Here is a 27,122-nt window from a genome sequence, read left to right as displayed (position 1 = left end):
AGCCACTCATAACCTTGCCCCTTCCTGCCTTTCCAACCTTCTTACATTTTACTTTCTTCCAGATGTCCTGTGTTCTGGCCCAATTGACATTCCTCATACATGCCTCTCGGGTATGATTTCTCAGACTCTGGTCATTTTCACTGGCTGTCTGTCGCTCCTGCCTCAAATGCACTCCTTCCTCATTTCCAGCTCTTATCCTTCTATGAAAGACCTTTCCAGGTTCCCCCCAGTTACTTTTCCTCTGAGATTCTCTCTCTCTATCTGCTATGTATGAAGTTGTTTTTGTGCTTTCACACTAACACACCCCATTAGACTTTTAACTCTTCAAGGACAGGGACTGCATTTTGCCTTTCTTTGTGTCTCAGAGCTTAGCACAGTCCCTGTTACTAGTAAGTGTTTAATAAATTCTTGCTGACCAATTGGCATAGAGTGTAAGGGCCTTTTCCTTCCTGTAAACTTTAAGTCTCTTCCTCTACAGATGCAGATGTCACAGGAAATGTAAACGAGATACTACTTTCTATTCATGGCATAATTTCAAAATAGGAGCTTGGCTGAGGTGTTCAGGCTGGGACTCGGTTAAGGCTCAGGATCATGACACATCTGCTACAATGGCTCCTAGTCATCCTCTGTTTACGAATAGGTAAGTGTCAATTGGGATATTTTTGGAGGCTGAGCCCTCCACTTGGAATGAGGAAGCTCCCCACTAATGGCTTTGCAGAGGCAGTTTGCCCTGTCCTGATCGATGGAGTAGTTTCATTTCAAAGAGCTATGACACTTACTTGGTTCTGCCTCCTCTCCCCTTTGGCTATAAGAGAAGATTACTGAGATGGAATCAAGTTAGTTATTTTAATTGTGCCTGTTTTACTGAGAAGAAAGGGAAGATGGATCCATGGGACCCAAAATTCTATGAGGAGTAGCTGCTTAGGGTGAATGAGTCTGGTTGTCTCTGAACATGCTATGCTAGTAATACAGAAATACTAGTTAAGTACTGAGACCAAGAAATTCTATCACCGGGAGCAAAGTTGGCAGAAAAGGCCTCTATCAAATTCATTAATTGCCCATTACCAGACTCCTTACTTAAGCAACTTGTGATTTCCTTTGACCTCTCCCAATATAAAACAAAACCTCTCTATTGTTTTAGTTTTGTCTTTATATTCCCCTTTCCTGGCACACAGAAGGTACTTCATAGAAGCTTATTAACTGACATAGCTTAATAACTTCTTCTGAAGTTAAGGCCCCAAAATTAATGATCCTGTATCCAACCTAATGTCAGGCTCCTCTGAGCTTATCTATACTGGTCCTTGAATGACAGAAACTATGTCACCAAGCTGTTTCAGATCTCCAGCTCCCCCATTAAGGCAATGCCAGGAGTTTGGGGACAGGAACTAGGTGGCATAGTGGGTACTGGTCACTGGACCTTGAGTAAAGAAGCCCTAGGTTCAAATTCAGCCTTGGCCACTTACTAGTTACCTAGTACTGGACAAGTCACTTAACCTCTGTCTAAGTTTCCTCAACTGTAAAATGAGGACAATAATAACCCCTACCTCCCGCTATTGTTGTGAGAACCAATTGAGATAATATTTGTAAAATACTTTGTGAGCATAAAAGTACTATATATCTGTATCTATATTATATATACATATATTTACTAGCTTAAAAAAAAGTATGAAGAGACCAGGTAATCTGTGATAGCTCCCTCGCTTTAGCTTTTAACTAATTCTCCTACTTTTTTTCATTTTGTCTGGTAGACCAAAGCTACATAAGTAACTGATGTTCAGCTACCCACCCACTACTATTCCTTTCATAAATAGTTTGGTCTCCTGGGACCTCTTCAGCTCATAAAGTTTGTAGGGGCTGATTTTTGTTGTTCACTTGTTTAGTCATGCCTGAGTCTTTGTAACCTCATGGACCATAGAGTTTTCTTGGCAAAGATACTGGAGTAGTTTTCCATTCTATTCTCCAGTGGATTAAAGCAAAAAGAATTTAAATGATTTGCCTGGGTCATACCACAGCTACTGTCTGAGGTTGGATATGAACTCATGTCTCCCTGAATCCAGGTACAGCTCTCTATCCACTGAACCCTCTAGCTGCTTGGATAGTTGCTATTAATCAATCTATAAATATTTATTTTGCTCCTACTATCTTCCAGTACCTCTGAGAGGCACTGGGAATACAAACCCAAAAGTAAGACAATACTTGCCCTTGGGGAACTTACTAGAGGAAAACAGGATGTTCACCAATACATAATTAGATGGCAGTTGGGTTATGCAGTGGATAGAGGGCTTCACCTCGAGTCTATACAAATGATAGCTATTATATCTTCTGAAATATGGGGAGTGAATGTAGGAGGGGATACTAACTGGGGGAACCAGGAGAGATCTCATGTAAGAAAGAGGAGATACTGAAGCTGAACTTTGGAGAGTTAGAGGTTCCAAGAATCAGGTATAAAAGGCCTGAAATGTCCCAGGAACAGACCCTGTAATGTCACAAAAATGGGAGATTGAATGTCATTTTGAGGGAATAATAAGTAGGCCAGTTTGGCTAGAATATAGAATATTCTATATCAGTGTTTGAGAAACATCAGTTTGGAAGATAGATTAGAGAAGGAAGAAGACTGGCTATAGGAAGACAAAATGTTGCCCTCTAAGTCCTCAAGTGAAGTCCTTTGACTGAATCCAAACTTCATAGAACAAATCCCCTTAATAAAAGGATTTGTTCTGTAAAACTTGGACTCAGTCAAAAGACTGCACCCAAGGACCTAGAAAGCCACATGTGGCTGAGACCACAGGTTCCCCATCCATAGTACTCTAAACAATGCACAATGAGGGCTATGATTAGGGTGGCAGTGGTGTGAGTAGAAAGAAGGGGAAGAATACAAGATGTATTGATGTGGTGGAACTGACTTGGCACCTGGTTAGATATAGAGTGAGAGCATGTGGTGGTGAGGGACAGTAAAGAAGCCAGAATCAAACTACCAAGAAGTAGTTACTAAGTGCTGAATACTTAATACTTAAATTAAAAGCCCTAAATACTTAATACTTAAATTCAGAGTAGGTACTGAGTAAAGAAAGGATGACTTGTAGGTTACAACTTAGGCAATTGGAAGAGTAGTGGTGCTTTCCACAGAAATTGGGAATCTGTAAGGTGGGAGGAGTGTTGAGAAGAACGATAATGAGTTCTATTTGGATATAGTGAAGTCTAGATGCACATGGGACATCAAGCAGGCAGTTGGTGGTCCTCAGCTGGAACCTAGGAGAGATGAGGGCTATCTGTATATGTGGACATGAGAGTCATTTTGAACAGAGAAAGTAATTGAGTGTGTTAGAGCTGAAGATATTATGAAGAGAAAGAATGGAATAGAGAGAAAGAGAAAAGGCGAGTTCTTGGTACAGAACCCTAAGGTTTACCTGCTCATAGAGATCAGATACTAATAGTGGCACTGATGCAAAATAGTATCATAAAAGCCCAGGGAGGAATAAATGTCTAGAAGAAGGTGGTGATCAACACTAATAAATGCCAAAAAGAAATCAAAAAAGGCATGGATTGAGAAAAGTTCACTGGATTTAGCAAAAAGGGGTCACTGATGACCTTTCAGAAAGTACTCCCATTGAGTAATGGGGACAAAAGATAGAATACAGGGGTTGAGAAGTTACTGGAAGGTGAGGAAATAGGAGCAACAGAATATATTAGAGGTTCTTTGTGAACTAATGTTTTTATTTTAATAATTGTATTTCTACATAATTGGTTCTACATATTTTATTTTATGTATTTAAACTTTTTTTTTTCTGGGAAGGAATATACAGGCTCCACCAGACTGCCTTAGGAGTCCATCCTGTGAAAGGGAGAACAATAGCTTGAGAAGATATTTGGGCGGAGTTTAAGGATTCGGAATTCTGAGCATGTTTGAAGGCATTAGGAAAGTGAATATAGAGGCTGAAAATTAGGGAACAGGAGGGGATGATCAAAGGTACAAGCTGCTAAAGGAGATGGTAGGTGATGAAATAAAGGGCACAAGTAAAGAAGTTGATGTCAACAAGAACTTTTTTGTTGTTGTTTGGTTTTCTTTGCTTTTTGGAGGGAGGAAGGCAGGGCAATAGGGTTAAGTGACTTGCCCAAGGTCACACACCTAGTAAGTGTTAAGTGTCTGAGGCCAGATTTGTTAAACTCAGGTCCTCCTGACTCCAGGGCCACTGCTTTTTATTCATTGTGCCACCTAGCCACCCCTCAACAAGAACTTCTTGTGGTTGTGGTTTGTCCTTTGTTTTCTTTCTTTCTTTTTTTTTTTTTTTTGCCTTTTAGAAGGCAATTGGAGTTAAGTAACTTGCCCAAGGTTACACACTATTTTGTGTGTGTGTGTGTGTGTGTGTGCACGCGCACGCGTGCGTGTGAAGTGTCTGAGGCCAGAACCTAACTAAAGTCCTGCTGACTCCAGGGCTGGCGCTTTACTCACTGTGCCACCTAGCCGCCCCTCTCCTTTGTTTTCTAAAAGGACTGTAATATCAGAAAGATGATTCCATGACTTGCAACTGAATTGGAGTTGAGTGAGGGAGGGCTACGCAAAGTCACCAACCTCACTTTCTCCTCCCACAAGAATTTCTAAGACTGGAGCAAAGGAGGAGATAATGGGAAAGGGGAAGAGGAATGGGGGAAATGTTGACGAGATTTGAAATACATAATTTAAAAGAAATATAATCCTCCATTTTTTTTTTGCAGTGAAATTTAAAGTGGGGTCTGCTGCAGAGAGGTATTAGGGAAGATGGTGATTTAGATGGTTTGAAAAAGGAAGATTTGGAATAGCTGCTGTGAAGAGAGTCAATAAGGAAAGAGTAATTAGTAAGAGAGGCTGATCAGAAGAACAAGCTGCCAGGTCATTTTACCATCTCTGACTTGAGAGTTCCTGAAGTTGCTGTCATTTCTGTCACTATCACTCAGTCCTACCACCCATATTTTATCCATGTGGGCCCTAGACCAGTGTTTTCCCCCATGTCACAGATCTCTTTTTCCAGCTGGAACAATGTTTCACTCTGATCTTTGGTTGGCTCTGCCACTCCAGAATTTTATTTGAGATATTAAAGTTGTTTGGAAGGGAATGTTAGGAGAGTTTGACTAAGTGCTTCTCTGTTTCACCATCTTCTTGTATGTTCATCAAACATTAATCTTTTGCATATGTTTACTTGGCTATACAGTGCCTGGAACAGAATTGGTACATAATAAATGCTTATTCCCTCCCCTATATATTTCATTGAACTATTTCTCTATTTTTTGTATAGTACCAGGTAGGTTTTTCCCCTAGTACCAGCATGATAAATGTTTTATAATGTGTTTTCAAGTCAGAAAGTGCAAGACCACTTCCATCAGTTTTTCTCATCAGGGTGTCCCTTGATATCCTGCCTGCTTATTTTTCCATATATTTTTAGTTCTTATTGTGTCTAGTTATCCAATGCTTTTTCCACTACATTATGCAGCTTCTCATTTTTTAAATGGGGTGGATATTCCATGGACATGCTAAATTTGAGATGTCTATGGAGCATATAATTTGAGATATGCAAAAAGTAGGTGGTGATGCAAAACTGGAGATCAGGAAAGATGTTAGGGCTGGATATCTAGAAATAGAGAATCATTTGCATAAAAATGGCAATCAAATCAACAATAGTTGATAAGATCACCAAGCAAGATAGCATAGAAAGGGAATAGGGCTCAGGACCAAGCCTTAGAGGAGCACCTATGATTAGTGAGCCTGACCTCGATGAAAATACAGGAAAAGAGAGAGAATAAATGGTCAGACAGGTAGGAGGAAAACCTGAAGAAAGCATCATCACAAAAAAAACTAGAAAGGAGAGCTCATCCTGGAGAAGAGGGTGATCAACAGTGCCAAAGGCTGCAGAAAGGTCAAGAAGGATGAAGATTGGGAAAAGGCCATTAGATATGGCAGAGGTCACTAAGAACTTTGGAGAGGTTAGTGATGAGATCAGAAGCCAGACTACAAAGGCTTTAGACATGAGTTAGGAGAAAATAAGGAGAGGAGCAGATTGAAGAAAGTAAAAATTTAAGAAAGGCTATGTCTCTTGAGCAAGACCGTCTAGGAAGTAAAGTTTCCCCACTACCTACCACCTCCCTGTGGAACTGGCCATCTCCTACCTCCAAATATTTTCCCTGATCAACCCCTGGGAGAGTTGAAGGAATTAAGGATACTCATAAAGGTCAGATGTCTAGGCACCTCCTTAATTTAAGTCACTTTCTTGGCCCTTCTGGAGCAACTTTCCCTTCACATGGAGTTTTAAGGCCTGTTGAAACCCTGCTAAGCAACAGGATGGTCACATCCTGCAAGTTCTAGAAAGCAACTTTTCTAGCATCTTATCCTAGGCTGACTTAAAGAGCTGTCCCCAGGGGTGGCCAGGTAGCACAGCAAGTAAGAGCACCAGCCCCAGTGTCGGGATAACCTGGGGATCGAATCTGGGCTCAGATACTTAGCACCCACCCAGAAACACCTGGTTTCTGGTGTAATCTTGAGTAAGTAACTTAAGCAAGTTACTTAACCCCAATTGCTTTAAAAAAAAAAAAAAATAAAGAGCTTTCCCCTAGAAGAGGGACTGGTCTTATTTGGTCTGGCCACAGGGGGCAGAACTAGGAGGAATGTATAGAAGTTGAAATGAGAAAAAGGGAGATTTGAAATAAGGGAAAATTTCCTAACAATTAGAGCTCTCTATGAGTGAAATGGGTTGCCTCTGAAGGTAGTGGGCTCCTGCTCTCTAAAGGTCCTTAAACAAAGGCTGAAAGATGACTCATCAGGTATGCTGTGGTAGAACTCTGTTCAGCTTGGGACTGGATTATGTGGCTCCTGAGTTCTCTGCCAACCTGGAGATTCGGGGATTCTGGGATGTCTCGTCAATTCTCCAGAGACAATTGCTTGACTCTGACAGGCTTAAACCAGAAGCTCAGCTTCTTGCTTCTCAACTGACTTTTAAGTGTAGCCTTCGGCTTTGTGATTTCAAACTGGCATCTTGAGGTTTTCCCCTCACCCAACTCTGGCTGAACCAACCTAGGCCATTAGGGGCTTCTTTCTTGCCATTTTAATTCATTTGACTCTGTTTTCTTTTTCAGCTTGGGATTTGTGTTTTGTTTTCTTTTGAAACAAGACAAGCCCATCAGAGGGGTCAGGAGGGGAAACAGAGCTTAAGAGGAAATTCAAAGCAGATATGCTTGGTGTTAGGGTGGTTTTTACTTGATTAATTAGGTGATTAGAATGCTATCACTGATTCTGCCCATTTGAATGGGGTCCCTCCCTCCTCCAACATTCTTAAAGCATTTTTTTGGATCTTTCCTCTACATGGTACCAAGTTTATCTGTTTATACATGTACTCCCCTATTAGACTATAAGGTCTTTGAGCTAAGTGCTGTCATTTTTCATCTCTGTATTCTTAGCACCCTACACATAGAAGGCATTTAATAACTGTGTTGTATAAAATAAGAATAGAATAGAATAAAATACAGTAAGCATCTCTTAGGGTAATAGGCTAAATAGCTCTGGTCTACCACAGTAGATGTGCTTTAACTTCCTTCAGCCCCTGCCTGTGCCTGAGTCACATGTGGGGTACAGTGATCCAAAAGGCACATAACTTGTCTGCCAGTTGTAGCTCTGGGGAGTGGTGAGATTTGTTGACTTATTAAAAAGTTTGGATGAAGGAGACAAATAGTAATGTACAGTTACAGTATTGATTCCCTTAAAAAACTAGCAGACTAGTACAAGAAGCCAGACTAAGTGAGTCTGACTGACAAACAAAAGATGAGAGAACTTAAATACATTTTAGGACCATCCCAATTCAGAGTGGCTGTGTCACACAAATTTATGATCCCCATAAACGTTTAATCATTGTATGAGAAAGGAATTTTCTTAATTGAATAGATGGTAAATACAATAAAACAAGAGAGTTGACAAAGTGTCAATTGAAATTATGATCCAGGATATCTGTGTTTTCTTTACCATTAACAATTCATAACATAGTATATGTCCAGAAAATATTAAGATAAGAAAAAGTCCCATTACTCAAGTTAATGCCTCGAGATAAGAGTCTCATCCTTAAGGTCCATAAAATAAGTCTCATCTGCTTTGTTGACATAAGGAGAGGTATTCTCCAAGCTCACTCAGAGAGCAAAGACAAAGCAGGATCTGTTTGAAATTTATGATCTCAGGATGCTCTGGAGTTGCTGACACAGAAAAAGGCCTTTTTAAGATGAGGCAAAGCAGTCTGTTTGATTAATTCAGACTTTGACCAAAATATGATATTTAATGATTATCAGATTGTGCCTAATAATTATGCCAAAAGATTTCAAGGAGACTATCAATGGATCTCTGGTTTGGGGACAGTGGTGTTTGCCCTGCCTACAGAGTTGCTGTGATGAGCACATATACATTGTAACATAAATTTCATTTTGTCATTCTCTTGTGCTGGTCCTCTCCCAGCCATTCTGACCTGTTCTTCATTTTTAAAAATTCACTTATTTATTTTTAGTTTTCAACATTCACTTCCACAAGATTTTGAGTTCCAAATTTTTTCCCCATCTCTCCCCTCCCCCACCCTAAGACAGTATGCATTGTGATTACCCCTTCCCCCAATTTGCCCTCCCTTCTATCACCAACCCCTTCTCTTATCCCCTTACATTCTATTTTCCTGTATACCTGCTCTTCATTTTAATTGGAGCCTGCCATTCTTACTCTTTCCACCTGTAACCTCTAGTTCTGGTTTCTCTTACCTCCCTATACAACCTGTAACTCATAGTAAACTATTTCAAAGACAATGTTACCGCCACCTCTTCCGACATTATGTTGTTTCAACTGCTGATATTCAGTCTTGGACCACAAACCACTACCTACTTTCTTTGCTTATGGTCCCAGAGCATTGCTAAAAAAAATTGCAATGCTGAGCTAATTCTCACCATTACAGATTTATGCTGCATAGCTTCAGCTGAGCTTTTACTGTTTCTTGACAAACCTTTTATCTATCAGCTCCATTTTCCAGTCCTTATAATGCCACCTCCAAAACCTCACCTCTCTCCATAAATACCTCCTCAACTCCCACTTCCATACTCTCAGAAGATGCTATATAAGAACTGACTGACATAAATAAGATGTTTAGCCTGTGGAAGAGAAGACATGCTAGATGGATTTTGTTCTCATTTGAAGATTTTTATTTGGTAGAAGGATTAGAATATTGGCCTAAGAGGCCAGATTTGGAAACAATGGGTAGAAGTTTCAAAGAGACCAATTTGAGCTGGGTATAAGGAGAGAGCATGTTCCCCCTTATTGGAAATCTTGATGCAAAAGTTAGATGGCTATTGCTTGGTATTGTGGGTTTGAGGAATTGAGTTTCAGAAACTGGAGAAATGAAGAGTCTGAGTTGTTTATATCTTACTATGTAGTAGCAAATGCATTCTAAATGTGACAGAAAAGACAACCCATATGTAAAACCTACATAACTGAAACCTAATTTATTTAAGGATATTTGAAATCACTAATGACCAGGCCATGGATTGTGGGGCTAAGAACACAGTTGCTGGTTTTCTCAGAGCTTCCTTGTGTGAAAGATATTGTTATACAGTCAGTAGCATTCCCAAAATTCTAGCAAAGCACAACATGTACATTCAGTTGATAGGAAGCTAGCAGATTTTTAAAAATCATACATAATTTATATATAATTTATACATAAATTTTATACATAAAAATGCCTTCTTAGCCTTCAGTTTTTAGATAAAAAAAATTCTCTTTCTGACATATGTTATCAAGCTTTGCCACTTCATGATTTTGCTTAGATTTTCCGGCATACTAGCTATGTAACTTGGGCAAGTTACTTAACCCCAATTGCCCTCCAAAAGGCAAAAAAAAAATTTTCCAGCATTTCATTTGGTTGAGAATACAAAGTATTGTCTATTGAAGCCATTCCCAAATCTATACTTTGGGATCTTTGAGCACTATCATTGTGTGAGGAGACAAAGAACAACCAAAAAAAAGTTGAAATTCTTTTTTTTTCTTTTTGGAGGGCAACTGGGATTGAATGACTTGCCCAAGGTCACACTAGTAAGTGTTAATTGTCTGAGGCCAGATTTGAACTCAGGTCCTCCTGACTCCAGGGCCAGTGCTCTATTCGCTGTGCCACCTAGCTGCCCCTAAAAATTGAAATTCTAAAAGGAAGAGGGAAGGATCTGGTTTGACCCATATCTACTCCTGACATTTTACCTTATCATCAAAGTCAGTTTGTGCTTACTCAGTTGCCATCCTCCTAGGCTAATCTGCTGTATTCAGTGAGGTTGATCACACACTCGTCCTAGACATTCTCCATTCCCTTGACTTCCCAGTTTTCCTACTACCTCTCTATGGTTGTTTTTAAGCAATCGGGGTTAAGTGACTTGCTCAAGGTTACACGGCCAGGTGTTTCTGGGTGTGGTGCTGAGCGTCTGAGCCCGGGATTCGATCTCCAGGTCATCTTGACACTGGGGCCGGTGCTCTTGCTCGCTGAGCCACTTGGCTGACCCTAAGCAATCGGGGTTAAGTAACTTGCTCAAGGTTACACGGCCAGGTGTTTCTGGGTGGGTGCTAAGTGTCTGAGCCCGGGATTCGATCTCCAGGTCTTCTCAACACTGGAGCTGGTGCTCTTACTCGCTGAGCCACCTGGCCACCCCTACTACCTCTCTATCTTACACCTTCTCCCTTGGTGATGTCATCTACTCCCATATTTCAATATCACCTCTATGGTGAAGTTTTCTTAGTCAACCTCTCTAACCCTGATCCTTCACCTGAATTCCCCTAGATTTCAAATTGCCTCCTGGACATGTCCACATGTGTATGTCACATTGGTTCATCAAGGTCAACAAGTCTGAAAAGGAACCCATGATCTATCCCTCAAAACCTGCTGTTTATCCTAAGTTCCTCATCTCTGTCAATGGCTTCATTATTCTCCCAGTCACTTATGTTTGCAATCTCAAAATATATCTGATTCCTCTCTGTCCAGGGAGCAATCACTTGCTAAGCCCTTGTGTATTCCATTGTTGGTTTTTCACACAGCTATCAAAATAATATTCCTAAGACTGGTCTGACTACATCATAGCCTTGACCAAAGATCTCCACTGACTTCCTATTTCCTCCAGAAAAAAATGTAAATTTCTTAGCCAGTTACTCAAGGTTTTGCTCAATCTGGTTTCAATGTACCAGTCCAGACTTATTTCACATTACTCCCTTTAACAAAATTTATATTCTAAACAAGCTGAACTTTCAGATTTTCCCTAAACTTTCCTTTTCTAGCTTCTATGCACTGTCATAGAGTGTATCCTGTGTCTGGAATGTACTCCTCCCTCATTTTGATTTCTTTATCTTCCTTCAAAGATTAGCTCAGGTACCACCACTTCTATGAAACCTTCCTTGACTCCCTCATCTATAAGGCTTTCTTCTCTAATTATCCTCCAATTATACATCATATTTGATCTTTCCTCTTGCTCACACTGTTCTCCATACCTCCATGGAAGACCCAACTCTACTTATTCTTCAAAGCCCAACTCAAATGTCATCTCTTCCACAAAGCCTTCTCTGATTCCCCAGCTTAATGTGACCATTCCCTCAGCTACTCTTAAAGTCCTTTGTCCTCCTATTGTCGACTTGTGTGCTATTTGTACTATATTTATCTGTATCTGTATGTTATCACCTTGATTGTAAGCTCCTCAATGACAGAGGCATTATCTTTTATGTTTGTATCTGTCTCAATGCCTTACATATAGAAAATGGATGAATAGAATCAGGATAGGGACCAGATTTTTTATTTCTATGGTATAGGGAACTACTAGACAAAGAAACTCTCTGTACCAAGATAGATAGGTACCTTCTCTTCAATTTATGGTTCTATAGAGTTGCCTAGAGCACTAAAAGGTTAAATGACTTGCCCAGAGTACCCCAGCCAGTGTGTGTCTTAAGAATGGCAAATTCAGTTCTTCCTAGCTCTAAGACTGGCTCTCCATAGAGATTCAGGGATTCTAAGATGTCTCATCAGCTCTCCAGAGACAATACGCCATGCGGCTTCTCACTGTGTGAATAAAAGAATGGATGGATGGATGGATATAAAGATTCTTATCATCAAAAACACTGTGTAAATTGGAGGTGTTTGGTAATTAGAGTCTTCTATTCATTTTACCCCCTCGTCTCCCAAAATCCAGCTTTCCCAATATGAAAAAAACAACACCCTTTTGTCTTGGAGAAGTTTTCTTGCTTTGGAGTTTCTGTGAGTTTCATGTTGCTGGGGCAGGCAAGGAAGTAGGTTTCTATGCTGGAAGTCTAGGGAACAAACCTGGAAGATACAGGGGACTCAAAGACTTCCCACCTGCTTTTCTATGCATAGCAATCTAAAGATGAAAAGTAATGACCCCAAAAGGCTGAGTTGAGAATAGGCTACTCTTGGGAAATTCCTGGTGCCAAATAAAACTCTCCAGGAGGAATCCTCAAAGAGTATATTGGGTTGACTCAAGCCTAGAGACCTTATCAGTGCAACATAGATTGCTGTATATGGTATCAGAAGACTTGTGATTTAATCCTGATCCTGTTTCTTATTGTGCTTTTTACTACTTGTATGATTCTGAGCAAATCACTTGACTCTGGCCTCCCTGCTACTCAGACAAGATTCTCTTTCTCCTGACTGCATGGATCTTCACTGGCTGACTCCCTACTCATCTCTACTTCCTGGCTTCCCTGGCTTCCTTCAAGTCCTCAGCTAACATCCCACCTTCTGGAAACCTTTGTAAAGCCCCTTAATCTAGTACCATCCTGCTGTTGATTATTTCCACCGTATCTTGTATATAGCTTATTTGTACATAATTGTTTCCATGTTGTCTCCTCATTAGACTGGGAGCTCCTTGAGAGCAGAGACTCTATTTTGCCTTGCTTTGTAAACCCCAGACCCTCATTTCTTCTTTTATAAAAATGAAGAATGCTCAGTCTCTAAGGTCCCTTCCAATTTTTCATCTATGAGCCTCTGATTCAATTATCTTGATCTCTACCCAAATTCCTCTGGTAACAAGTCCCTCCAGCTTCTACTAGCCAGAGAATATGAGTAAGTAGATAAAAAGGATAGGGATAAAGGAAAAGCATCTAACTACTGGGAATTCCAGAATCCTAGGAACTGAATGAAGGAAATAATGGTTATAGAGCATTTTTGAAAGAAAATGAAAGAAAAATGTGAAAGAAAAAAAAAACTTCTTCCAAACTATCCTCTGCAATCTTATCACAGCTTAACCCTTAGGTTTCACTCTGGGCTTTCCACTCCCTCAGTAACATCCAGTCCAGAGTGCCTGTCTTAAGGTACTTCAATGAAAAAGCCCTGCTTATTCTAAAAAAAAATACCAAGTGGTTGGAGAAGTAGAGGAACATGGTGAATTTCCTCCTCTTTCCTCTTGCCCAGCACCAAACCTTCATTTTCCTTTAGGTCAGTGCAAGATTCCTCTCCTCCATGAAGTCTTCTGTGACTAATCACAGTCCACAATAAACTTTGTTTTCCTTTAAATTTCATCAATAATTATGTTTCTATATTCTATCATATCATTGACTGAGATGCTGCCTTGGAATTGTTTTCTATCTGTTTCATGTTTGTTATTCTTCTAACCTCAGCTTGACTTTGCCTTCACTACTCCCCACAGCCCCTAGCATAAGACTGGCACACAGTAGATCTCAATAAATAATTATTAAATTGAATTGAAGCAGCAGTTATCTCTTTGCCATGAGGCTGCTGCCAAGTGACTGAAATGGATCTTGCCCCAATATCACCTCATTCCTAAGAGCACTAGACTTGACCAGGAAGATAGAAGTTCAAATCCTGCCTCAGATACTCAACTACTGTATCATTCTGTGCAAGTCACTTGCCTTCTCTTTGCTTCAGTATTCTCATTAATAAAGTAGGGATAATAATAACATCCACCTCCCTAACTTAGGACAATCAAATGATACACTATATGTAAAGTGCTTTGCAAACCTTAAAGTATTACATAAAGTCTAGTTATTCTTTTTAAAAATTAGATGAATGGGGTTGTTGATCAAGGAAGGAAAGGAAATTGAGACAAAAACAAATGAGTCAAGTAAGGATCTGGGCCAGGGGTCTCTCTTTATTTAAAGTGGAGATGGGGGTTTCTGCAATTATTGGCATCAAAACAAAACCAAAACTCTGTACCCCAAATTTATTTCTGTCACTTCCATAAGCTATAGCATTTAGAGGGAAATGGAAAAGGGGATGGGAAAGGGGAAAGTAGACCACCATTGCAGTTTTTCTACTGTGTCTTATCTACAGAAGAAGCCGCCTCCATGGACAACAAAGTCCCATTGACAGTGATAGGGACTGTGGGGAAGTCAGTCATTCTCCCCTTGAAGATCCCATCAGACAAGATTCTAACTATTGCCTGGCTTTCTCGCAACGCTCTTGCCACTGTTGTAATAAAAGATCAAAATCGCCATATGATAATTACTGATTCCAACTACTATAATCGACTGGAAATCTTCAAAAAGTCAGACTACTCTTTACAAATCAATAATTTGACAACAGAAGATGAAAATTACTACAAAGGGCAAATAACCATAAACACTACAGGCCCACCTGAAACCTTAATTCAAGAATACTTCCTACATGTTTTTGGTAAGTGACAAGTTTAACTATGTATAACCTTGTATTTTTTTTTTTTAGCTAGATTTGTAATTTCACCGGTTTAAGGAAATCCTTCTGAGGAAACTCTGTACCAGTGTAGATTGGCACCTGTTATACAATGTATACTTTGTTTTATAAAATTTGGATTCAGTCAAAAAGCCACACTTAAAGAATTTAGAAGACCAGGGTGGCTAGGTGGGGCAGTGAGTAAAGCACCGGCCCGGAGTTGGGAGGACCTGAGTTCAGTTCTGGCCTCAGACACTTAACACCCACACAAAAACACTAGCCGTGTAACCTTGGGCAAGTTACTTAACCCCCCTCCAAAAGGAAAAAAAAAGAATTTAGAAGACCACAGGTTTCCTATCCCTGATCTGGGTAGTACAGTGGATAGATCACTGGACCTGGAGTCAAATAGATTTGAGTTTAAATATGGCCTTAAATATTCACTGATTGTGTGACCCTTGGCAAGTCATTTAACTTTTGTCTGCCTCCATTTCCTCATTTGTAAAATGAGAAAAAGAAGAATAGTACCTACATCCCAGGGTTATTGTTAGGATAAAATGAGATAATTTCTTTAAAGTGTTTTGCAAATCTTAAAGCACTACAGAAATGCTAGCTATTATGAAGACCATGGTGATGATGATGAACAAAAATCCCTTCTAAAAAATACACAAGTGGTCATACCATCCACACTAGAAGACTTCCAGTGAGGGAGGATCCACTACCATCTGAGGCAATTCATTGAATTTTCAAAAGTCTCTAGTTGTTAAGAAGTCTTTCAGGGACCTTAAATCTGTCTGTCTTCAACTCCTTCCCACTTTTTTCTATTTCTGCCCTTTGTAGTCAAGCAGAATAAGTATAATCCCTCTTCAAGTAATAGTTCATCAAATACTTGAAAACAGTTATCATGATGCTCCTAAGTCTTCTCTGTCTCAACCTAAATATCCCCAATTTCTTCATTTAATCCTTATATGATGTGACTTTGAGATCTTCAACATCATCTGTGGTTTTCCTTTTCTGGATGCCCTATCCTTCAAGAACAATATCCTTTCAGGGGACTGTATTATAGTACAGTGTTGGACTTAGAATCAGTATGTGTTATATATCCTAACAGTGTCATTTGCAGATTTATTAAGATGATTATTCCCTTTTACAAATAACTGATAAAAATGTTAAACAGCCCAAGGTAAACACCTAGGACATTCCACTAGTGATCTCTTGCCAAGCTCATGACAAAATATTAATAATTACTATTTGCTTCCAGTCCTCCAAGAAGCCCCAAATCCACCTAAATGTTTCCCACATGAATTCATCTTTTTCCATAAGATAGTGTAAGAGACTTGGTAGAAATTTTGCTGAAATCTAAATACCTAGCAAGGTGTCCTTGCTAATGTAAGTCATGTAAGAGTTAATGAATCTGGTTAGGATTAGCTACTAGGATTAGTTACAGCATTCTCATAATCGACTCTGTCAAAAAAAGTAATTATGTTCTTGAAGCTGTACTGTCTCTTTGTGAGCACTACTTTCCTTTTATACATGTTCGCTAACCATCCCTCTTATTAACATATTCTAGAACATTTTTAGATATGAAAGTCAAGTTTTCTGATCTGTAGCTTGCTGCCCACACTCTGGTCCTTTTGTTTTGAAGATCAAGATAACATTTTCCCATCTACAATACGGTGACACTTCTTCCACCTTCTACCATCAAAGGTGGTTAACATTGGCTTTAATAACATAACTCTTTCTTATTTCAGGATGCTGGGATATAGTTCTCCTGGGCCTAATGACTTGAACATATGTATTAAGAGAAGCTAGGTACTCTCCTAATATTTAACTACTGATCTTGACTTTCAAATCTATGATAGCCAGCACTTCTGTTCTTTCCAATGTGAAGAGTAGCTCTCAAATTACTGTTTTCTCTTTTTGCCCTGATAAGAAATTCTTTCCATTCTTTGACTCTTTCATTTTTTAATTAATATAGCTTTCAAAAATCCCGTTTTTGTTAGCCTTGACAGATTTATCAAAGGCTTCCCTTCAGACTTAGACATTTCCTAAGTTCATAATAGCTCAGTTAAGGCTCTTCTATTTAAAGTATTCATTTCAAAGCATGTTCTGGCTAATACCTAATGAGAACCATATAGAGTAAGTGTTGTATTTCATGTGTATCTTTGTATACCTAGAGCCTAGAAAGTCAAGTTAGCCGACAAGCATTTATATATCAGGCAATGCGCTAAATGCTGGGATACAAAGATAGGCAAAAAATAGTTCTTGCTCTCAATGAGTTCACAGTCTAATATGGGGGAGGCAACATGCAAACCACTAAATATATATAGGATAAAATGAATATAATTTCAAAGGGAAGGCACTAAGATTAAGAGGGACTGGGAGGGACTTCCAGAAGGTGAGATTTTAGCTAAGTCTTAAAGGAAGCCAAGAGGTAGAGATGAGGAAAGAGAGAATTCCAAGCATGAGGGACAGATAATGAAAATGCCCAGTCAGAAGATGTATTGTATTCGAGGAATGCAATATGATGCAAGAATACAATACAAGAAGGCAAGTGTCACTAGATCATAGAGTATATAGAAAGGAGTAAGGTAAAGAAGACCAGAAGGGTGGGAAGAGTGCAGGTTATAAAGGACTTTGAAAGCCAGAGAATTATACATTTGATCTTGAATGTAATAGGGAGCCAATGGAGTTTATTGACAAGGGAAATGGCATAGTCAGACCTATGCTTTAGGAAATAGATAGTAGACATTTAATAGATTTTTGTTGCATGATTGATTGTGCTTACTAATAAGCTAGATCTAATAGTTATTACGTGTAATTCAATCCAACAAGCATTTATTAAGTTATTGGAAGGCACTGAAAGTACAAATATGAAAATGACAAATAATCCTGGCCCTCAAAGAGCTTATATTCTACTGGGTCAATATAACACATTAACAGAATAGTATAAATATAACATAATTTGAGGATTAAAAGAGTCCTAATAATTAGGAGAATTAGGAAAGACTTCCTCTAGGAAGTGGTAGATCAAACTCAGCTTTCAAGGAAGCTAAGGATTCAAAGAGGAAGAGATGAGGAGGGAGTATATTCAAAATATGAGGGCTAATCTGTGAAAAGGCACAGACATGAAAGACAGAATGTTGAGTTTAGGGTATAGGAACTAGGACAATTTGGCTAAAAGATGGAGTATGTGATGAGGAGTAAGGTAAAATAAGGTCGGAAAGGATGATTAGAGACAGACCAAAAAGGACTTTAAGTTCAAAGGTGAGTAGTGTATATTTCATCATCAAAGCAATAGAAAATTACTAAAGATTCTTGAGCAGAGAAGTTACGTGTTTAGATTTATGCTTTAAGATTATCTGGACAGCTATGTGGAAAAAATGAATCGTAAAAAGGAAAGACTAGGGGCATTAGGAGGTTATTCTAACCATCCAGGAAAGAGGTTAAAAGGGCCCAAAATATGTTAGTAGCAGAGTATAAGATAGGAGAAAAATGTCAAAAATTTATTTTGAAGGGAAGAGAGGGGGAAGTATTAAAAGTGAGTAAAAATGTTAAAGCCTGGATGAATTGAAGGGGAATTAATTGACCTTAGCATCTATCAAGCAAATAATTGATTAAAATAGATTACCAAATGGTCTGCTTCCTTGGTGGAGGGCAAAAGAAACCTCCCCTTGTGGTATCCCAAGATTTCTTTCCTCCCCAGTCTCCCACTTCATTTCCTCCTTTGTATGGAGGATCTGGCATACCCCAGATGGCTGCTAGCACAAGTTCTTCGATCTGCTTTACTAGGAAAGATAGCTGTTTAAGGGGTCAACAATCTTTTTTAATTACATTCACTAGTTCAGGGGAAAAGTCAGCACCCTGAACTTCAGAGAAAATACAGAGAAGTAAAGATCAACAGATAGGGCTTTGACTGCCTGAATCAACTATACACTTTACATATATACCTGGATCAAGAAAGAGCCTTTACATCTGAGCAGTTACAGAGCTCTGAACATAACATTTCAGAATTTTGACCAGGGAATCACAAAATCCTTCTCATAAGTGAGCCCCCAAAACAAAATATCAACTCAGAGTATACATACACTTCTCAAAGCCAGAAGGCATCACAACCCTTGAGACTGCCTAATTAGAAATCATCGAAAGGTGTGAAAGCCTTCCTCCAAGCAAGCCTCTCCTAAACAACCTTCCCTCAATGGGCTCCATGTGAGGCCCATTAATGGGTGGGAAAGATCTTATATCCCATTAACATTACATCTTCTTAATAGTTTCTGACTCCTCCCCATTCCCAGCCTTTGCAGCTGAAGTTACCTGCCCCTGGTACCATCCTCCTTTCTTTCACTAGGGCAGACTCTTCATTACACATGGGGATTTATTGTCCAGCACAATCTGTCCCACCTTTCCACCCCTGCCTTCCTCCCCACCCTCTTCAGGAGATATTGGAATGGGAAGAGGTGGGGTAATGGCTTCTCTCTCAATTACTATCATCTTTTTCAATCACTGAGTTTATCTTTTCAGGTTTCATCCAATACTCTCTTCCTTGAGGCCAGTTTTGACCATGGTTTGTGGTGCCAACCCAAATGCAAAATTGCCTATTGATGGTCCTTGCTAATCTCCAAACTTAGTTTCTATAGAAGTATCCACTTTTGCTTCAAACTATCCTAGCCTCAACCTTCCTCTTCATACTCCTTCTACCTTTTTCCTCTAGTTACTCTAGTCATACTTCTAGGACCCAATACCACTCTAGGCCAATACCACCCCTTGGTATCATTAGTAGCAGCAAAGTCTCAGGTCCCGTGATCATGAATTCCTAAACTTACCTTATCATATATAATCATTTATACAGCCTCCACAGGTAGCAGCTTACACCAAAGGAATCAGTAAATATATTTATTTAATGCAATGGAATTGTTGATTACAGGGAGCTAAACTATTTTTCCTCAATTTCGTGTCTTTTCTCCCCACACAGAGGAACTGAGCAAACCCCAAGTTATAACAAACTTTACAGAGTCTGAGAATGGTACCTGTACTTTCATTCTTCTGTGCTCCATGGAAAAGGAAGGGAAAAATGTAACTTACAACTGGATATCCCTGAAAGGTAGAGAGGAAGTCACCGCCTATGAGGGACCCAACCTCACAGTCTCCTGGAGACCTGGGGAAAGTGAATGGAACTATATCTGCAGAGTCACAAATCCTGTCAGCAGTCAGAGGTCCCAGCCAATACCTTCTTCAGGGCTCTGTAAAGGTAACCCTTCCTGTCTCTCCAGGAATCTCAGGAGAAGCCCTGAACCACTCCAGGAAACAGCTGGACCTCCTTCCCGATTCTGTCCTTCGAAAAAGTCCCTTTCATAGTATAGGATTTAGCAACAGAAAGGACCTTAGAGATTATTCAGTTCAACCTCAGACCTCTCCCCCACTCCCTCTTCCCCCCCTTACACACACACACACACACACACACACACACACACACACACACACACACACACACACGCTTCTTTCTACAATTGAGCAAACCAAAACCCAGAAAGGTTAAATTATTTGCCTAGGGTCATATACATAGGCAGTGGAAGGTTAGGCTCTGAATTCAAGTCTCCTGACTCTAAACCTATTATTCTTTCTACTGCCCCATACTGCTTACCAGAGCTCCCTTGGCACAGAACCCAACAGAACTTCTTTTAAGACCAAGGACATCCCAGAGTTCTGAGCTTCTGCCTCCAGAATTTTCAAATCCTACCCCCAATATCCCTCCCTCTACCTCCACAATCCCATATCTTTATAACACACAGAACTCAAAGACAAGGATCTCAGGAGAGCCAACTGTTCTCCCAGCTCTGCCCAGGGACCACCAGGTTATCCTTTCTGAGATGTGGTTGCTCCTCATCCCATTGTATCCTACCCAGGTCATCAGGATGGCCAGATTAAGAGGGAGGAAATTCCAGAGGTCGGGATGCTGGGTCAGTGTCCCCAGCACTACTCATGTTATCTTTTCCTTTCCAAATCCTCAAGGACCATCATCTAAGAATTATGTTAAGCTGGTCATAGGAATTGTAATTGCAGTTGTGCTGTGTATAGCCATCATGATTGGGAGTATTTTTTGGAAGAAAAAAAGACAAGGTGAGATTTCCTTGAAAGAGAAGTTTCTGTAACCTGTATTACTAATTGGTTTCCCTAGTACTCCAGGATTGCAGTGACATGTATGCTGGCTATACATTCCTGTTCTCATTATCCCCAAACCTTTTTGCTCTGGTGAAGCCCATCATTCTGATTTGATGGCCAATATTGGGACCTCTTTCCCCAAGATATCACACTGAATGGGTCACAGTAAATCTATAAGTTGATTACTCTATTCAGATGGTTTCTGGGATACATAATGACCTTGTGTGGTGATAGCCTATTGAGAATTGGAATGCTGCCCCTGACACCACCCTCCTTTCTTTCACTAGGGCAGACTCTTCATTACACATGGGGATTTATTGTCCAGCACAATCTGTCCCACCTTTCCACCCCGGCCTTCCTCCCCACCCTCTTCAGGAGATATTGGAATGGGAAGAGGAGTCATAATGGCTTCTTTCTCAATAATTATCGTCTTTTTCAATCACTGAGTTTATCTTTTCAGGTTTCATCCAATACTCTCCAAATCATGTTCAGCAACAGGGTAAGTTCCCAGATTCTGAGTTACCAGGATTGACACTGTTAGTCAGAATTCCTGGCTTACTGTACAGTGAAGAAAAGGGAATGAAAGAAGCAGAAAGAGGTACTTTGTAAGCAGGGGGACATGAGATAGGTACCACGGTACCTATTAGACAGTGTTACTGATGGCAAGGGACAGAGTTTTGCTTTCAAGAAGACCTAGTTTTAAGTCCTTCCTTTAACACTTACTAGTTGTGTGACCACAGGCAAGTAATTTAACTTCTCAATGTCTTCAGACAAATAAGGGTATAAAATACAGTCTGGTTGCTGATCTGCAATGGTAGAGAAAGTTCCATCCAAGTCTCGATTCCCTCCCCCCAAAATGATATGGTCTCTCTTTAGTCATATACACTCTACTCTGCTGATGACAAAACTTAAGGTTTTAAGAAAAGTTCCTTCCAACTGTCATTCTCTGGCACTGCAATAATTTTAATTTGTCATTAAAATGTCATTGGCTGGCCAGTGATCACTGACAGCATAGCCAGCCCATAACAGGAATGCCAAGGGATGCTTCATCCTCTTCTTCCCCCATGCCTCCAATGATTCAACACGGAAAGAAGGTCCAGGATATCAGCCCTCTGAGAACATGTTACCTTTGCATTTCTGGAACAGCATGGAATACATAGTACCAATCCTTGGACTGCTATGTAATTGACTCCACCCCTGACTCAGAAGTAAACTGAAGGATATAGCTGTTCCAGGATCATAGTCTATCACAAAAATACTCAAAATGAATTTCAGGGCCTCAGAGGAAGAAAGCTGTCCAAAATTGGAATCAGTTGCCTCAATGAATTTGCTATCATTCAAAATCTTCAAGTATAGGCTGAGAACCTTTTGTTGGAGATGCTATAAAGGACTTTTTGATTCAGCTACAAGTAGGACTAAATGATCTGCAGTGTAGTAGATAGGGACCTGAATGTGGAGTCAGGGAGACATGAATACGAATCTTACCTCAAACACTAGTTCTTTGACCCTAGGAGAATCAACCTCTCTGTAACTTAGTTATTTCATCTGTAAAATGATGGGGTTGGCCTTGATGGCCCCCAAGGACCATTCCAATTCAAAATCTATGATGTTGTGACTGCTAAAGTTCCTTCCCATTCTGATTCAATGAATGCACCAGCTCTTGGAAATAGGAGAAGAAAAAGGGGTGGAAATCTAGAGGGAAATATTCTGCCTCTAGTTTGAATATAGTCAATAAACACAGACCCTGTCTGTCTCCTAATGCTTAAAATAGAATCAAAAGAGATACACCTGGTGTCCACTCACTATGAACCACACCCTATCCAGGCCCCTATCCTGGAGGCAGAGAGCTAGTAACTCTGCCCCAAGTCACACATGGAGAGTCACTTGAGGAGGGTTTGGAAAATGGTAGTGACAACTCATGGGCTGATACTGAGTCAGTTAAGTAATAGTATGGAAATTATTCTGGGTTATGTCAGGAGAAATACATCACATGAGAATCACAGGGCCCTATTCCACTGTACTCAGAACTAGTCATTCTCGGTTCAGGGTCCTCTATGTCTATGTCCAGCCTTCACAACTAAAAAGGAATGAAAACCTCAGAAAAAAAATGTATTTCTGCAAGCCTTTTGATAGTCTCTCACAAAATCCTTTAATATAAAATGGAGAAATATATACTGGATGACAGAACATTCATGTGGGTTTGTAGCTAATTGAATGATGGTAACCTAAGAGATCAACAAAAATTAAATGAGAGACGTGCCAAGATTCTGTCCTTGGCTACATTCTCTTTAACATTTTTATAAATAATTTGGGTGAAGTCATAGATGACATATTTATCAAACTTTTGATCTTACTGTTCAATCACTTCAGTTATGTTTCGTTCTTCTTGACTTCACTGGGGGTTTTCTTGGCACAGATACTAGAGAGATTTGCCATATTCTTCTCCAGTTCACTTTACAAATGAGAAAACTAAGGCAAACAGGGTTAAATGAGTTTCCCAAGGTCACACAACTACTAGGTGTCTGAGGCCAGATTTGGACTCAGGAAGAGGAGTCCTCCTGACTCCAGGGTTGGCACTCTATCCACTGTGCCACCTACCTGCCCCTTATCAAACTTACAGATGACATAATGCATGTATATAGCACCTAAAGGTTTACAAAGTACTTTCCTCACAATAGACATATGAGGTAAGTAGTACAAGTATCATTATCATTTGTTTCACTTATGGGGAAACTGAGGCATGGAGAAGTTAAGTGACTTGCCCCACATCATGTCAGAGCCAGGCCTTGAATCCAAGTTTCTCTTGACTCTAGACCCAATATTCTTTGGGCAGGAAGTCTTCAAGGCTGTATAGGACATTTGGTTGGTGGGGTCAGGAAGTCTCTATGCTGCTGACCTTACCCTTTGTGTCAACAGAGGCTGCCACTGAAGGGACCACAGTGTATGCGCAAGTCACTCATCCATATAGGGTAAGTCCTTTCAGCCATCCAACTGACTCCTCTTATTGTTCAGTAATTTCAATTCTGTCCAACTCTATGACCACCCCATTTGGGGTTTTCTTAGCAAATGTAGAGGAGTAGTTTGCCATTTCCTTCTCTGGCTCATTTTACAGATGAGGAAACTGGCAAACAGGGCTAAGTGACTTGTCCAGGATCATACAGCTAGTAAATATCTGAGTCGAGATTTGAACTCAGGTCCTCCTAACTCTAGGGCTATTGCTCTATCCACTGAACCACCTCACTGTCCCAAAACCATATTACCAATCTGGCCAACTCACAAGAGAAAAAAATAAGGACAAATGCCAAAACAAATCCAAGGACTCCTAGACCATGTGCATTAAACTGCAAAGTCATGTGAGACCATAGCAGCCTACCCTGACCCCACCTCAGGCTTCCCATTGAGTTTCTAATTTGTACCACATAGTTTTACACATAATCATATGCTTCCTTCTGGGATTTCCCTGCCTGCTGCATAAGCATTAGTCTCTTCTCCCACCTGCAATGAGGGTAGAGATACCATCTTCTCCTTCAAGTCCATACCCTGCTGCTTACTAGCTATGTGACTATGAGCAAGTCATTTAATCTCTCAAGGTCCCCATACAAAATGCAGAGCTTGTAAAAGTTGGCCTCTGAGGTCCCTCCAGGGCCTCTGGATTGATGATCCTAAGATTCTATGCTCTCTGAGGTTCTTTCCAGCTTTGACATTCCATGAATCTGTGGTTCTTTTGTCTCCCAGGAGAGCTGGCTAAGTACACATAACACATACTTAATGAATTCTATTCAAATGAACATTGTTGTTGTCATGTCTAATTCTCCATGACCGCATTTGGGATTTTCTTGGCAAACATACTGAAGCGGCTTGTCATTTCCTGCTCCAGCTCATTTTACAGATGATGAAACTGAGGCAATCAGGGTTAAGTGACTTGCCCAGGCTCACAAAACTACTAAGTGCCTGAGGCTGGATTTGAACTCAGGTCCTCCTGACTCCAGGACAAGCACTCCATCCACTATACTATCTAACTGCCAAGCACATATTATATGCATAGTATGTGATTTCTCTATTACTGGATGTCTTCAGATATGCACTATATGTTCATTTGTTGGAGATGCTGGAAGTGGTAGGGCACATTATTCAAATATAAATTGGATTTTTTTTTTCTTTTTGAAGGGGGGAAGGCAGGGCAATTGGGGTTAAGTGACTTGCCCAAAGTCACACAGCTGGTAAGTGTTAAGTGTCTGAGGCTGGATTGGAACTCAGGTCCTCCTGATTCCAGAGCCAGTACTCTATTCTGTGCCACTTAGCTGCCCCAATATAGGTTGGATTTTTAAAACCCTCAAAAACATCCCCAGCAAATGTTCATCTAGCCTACTTTCAAAGAATCCAATAATAGTGAATTCACCTGTTGAGGCAAGTTGGTCCTAGGCACTGAACCTAATTCAAAAACAAATAAACAAGAAAAGTTCCAAGGAGTTAATCTACTCCAAATCAAACTGAATGACTTTTGAAAGAAAACAAAAGAGCCAGGGTTTATGATGAGTTGAAAGGTGGGGGGCTATTCTCCAAATGATTTGAAGGTTTCACATAGGTAAGATAGGGGAGCTCAGAGCCAGCATGAGGAAGGGAAGGAGAAAAAAATACTCAACACTAACAGCCTACAGCCCCCAATGCAAGCAGATGGCCCTGACCTTGCATCATGCATGCCCTATCCCCATTTATTAAGTACCTGCAGGTGACCCTTAATCCCTAAATATCTTTATAACCCTTCAAAGCCAGCTTTCAATCATATGCTGGAAGACACAGGAACTGTCCAAGCTTTTCCTCCTCTACTCCCTTTGAAAAAAGTCTGTCATTTTTCTTTCTGCAGTTCCAATGTCTTAACTAGAAATACTGGGTCTCCAAGTCCCTTTTTATAACTGTGAAATAAACATCTTTCCCCTGCTTGTGAAGAGAAAGAAAGGAAACCACCAATTAAGATTATTTCACATTTTTCCCCTTTCCCCAAGAAAACAGAAATGCTTAAAGTTCGCAGAATCATAGATTTGGGGCTGGAAGGGACCTTAGAAACCATCTAATCCTACCCCCTCAATTTATAGATGAGGAAATTAAGAAATTGATACCCAGCAACCCAAAGAGTAAGTGCCAACCAGAAAGTTTAGAGGTTTAGTTAAGTAGGGATTATATGGAAATGGCATATTCTGGGGCCTCAAGACTTTGATTTTTTTTTTTGTTGCTGCCAGTAACACATACATACATAGTATATATACATATATATATATGTACTATCTTAGACAGAATTTGGAATTAAGTAACTAACTGTGACCTGAGGACAGTTATTTTTAGGGTATGATCACCCTGGATCAGAAGTTCCTTCCAGAACCTATCAGAGACAATTCCAGGGACTTTTCTGGAAAGCAAAAAGCAGATATTATGTCTAGCTAAAAGTACATGTGGTATCCATGAAATGCTTGTAGGATGAATGGATGAATGAATACAATATGCCTAAGTAAAAATTGGCTCCTAGAATCGTTTAAAAAATGGATTTGTATTGATATATTTTTATTTTACATTGCCTAGATTGTCTCCTGCATACTTTTCTCCCCTCTAAGAGACATCCCCTATAACAAAGAATTTATTTTAAGTAAAAATAAAAGAAAAAATCTTCAACAAGATCACTCAATATACCCAAAAAAGCTTTGACATATACTATATTCTACAACAATAGACTACCCTCACACATACATATACCCTTCTGTATATGAAGTGAAGGATGAGGGTGGGGAGCAGAATGTCCTCTCAAGTCTTTTCTTTGGAGCTCAGTTTGTTCTTTATAATTTGGCAAAATACATTTAAGACTGTTCTGTGGTTCAACAAGCATTTACTAAGTAATTACTACCCACCAGGGCAGCTATGTGTCAGTGGATAGAGCACTAGGCTTGGAATCAGGAAGCATGAATTGAAATCTGGCTTCACACAATAGCTGCGTGACCCTGGACAAGTCACTTAATCCTGTTTGCCTCACTTCCTCATCTGTAAAAATGACTGGAGAAGGAAATAGCAAAAGATACTGGAATATCTTTGCCAAGAAAACCTCTAATGGGGTTGTGAAGAGTTGGACACAACTGAACAACAACAACATATGCCAGGGATTGTACTAAGTGCTGGGAATAAAAAGAAAAGAAAAAACACCCCTCAGGGAGTTTATATTCTTTTTTTTTTAAGCAATCGGGGTTAAGTAACTTGCTCAAGGTGACACGGCCAGGTGTTTCTGGGTGGGTGCTGAGTGTCTGAGCCCGGATT

The 27,122-nt window shown here is 40.0% G+C and overlaps 1 protein-coding gene across 3 annotated transcripts in view; it reads left to right on the top strand.

Moving 5' to 3' along the window:
* The first annotated feature begins 476 nt into the window (after window positions 1-476).
* LOC138141988 (SLAM family member 9-like) overlaps window positions 477-27,122 on the top strand; it is a 45,494-nt gene continuing 18,848 nt past the window's right edge. For 2 of the 3 annotated variants that reach the window (XM_069062904.1, XM_069062905.1), the window contains exons 1-6: window positions 477-640; window positions 14,313-14,654; window positions 19,639-19,914; window positions 20,676-20,783; window positions 21,286-21,324; window positions 23,742-23,794. In XM_069062904.1, the coding sequence (XP_068919005.1) occupies window positions 592-640; window positions 14,313-14,654; window positions 19,639-19,914; window positions 20,676-20,783; window positions 21,286-21,324; window positions 23,742-23,794 (867 nt within the window). In that variant the 5' untranslated portion in view covers window positions 477-591. The remainder of the gene's footprint in view (window positions 641-14,312; window positions 14,655-19,638; window positions 19,915-20,675; window positions 20,784-21,285; window positions 21,325-23,741; window positions 23,795-27,122) is intronic. The other variant, XM_069062906.1, reaches the window with a different exon arrangement.

This window comes from Petaurus breviceps, unplaced genomic scaffold (assembly GCF_028583685.1).
Source record: "Petaurus breviceps papuanus isolate PSGF00001 unplaced genomic scaffold, PetGlider_PUasm1.0 90510, whole genome shotgun sequence".
Taxonomy (NCBI): Eukaryota; Metazoa; Chordata; class Mammalia; order Diprotodontia; family Petauridae; genus Petaurus; species Petaurus breviceps.
The sequence above is the reverse complement of the archived record's forward strand: the minus strand, read 5'-3'. Positions and strand labels throughout refer to the sequence as shown.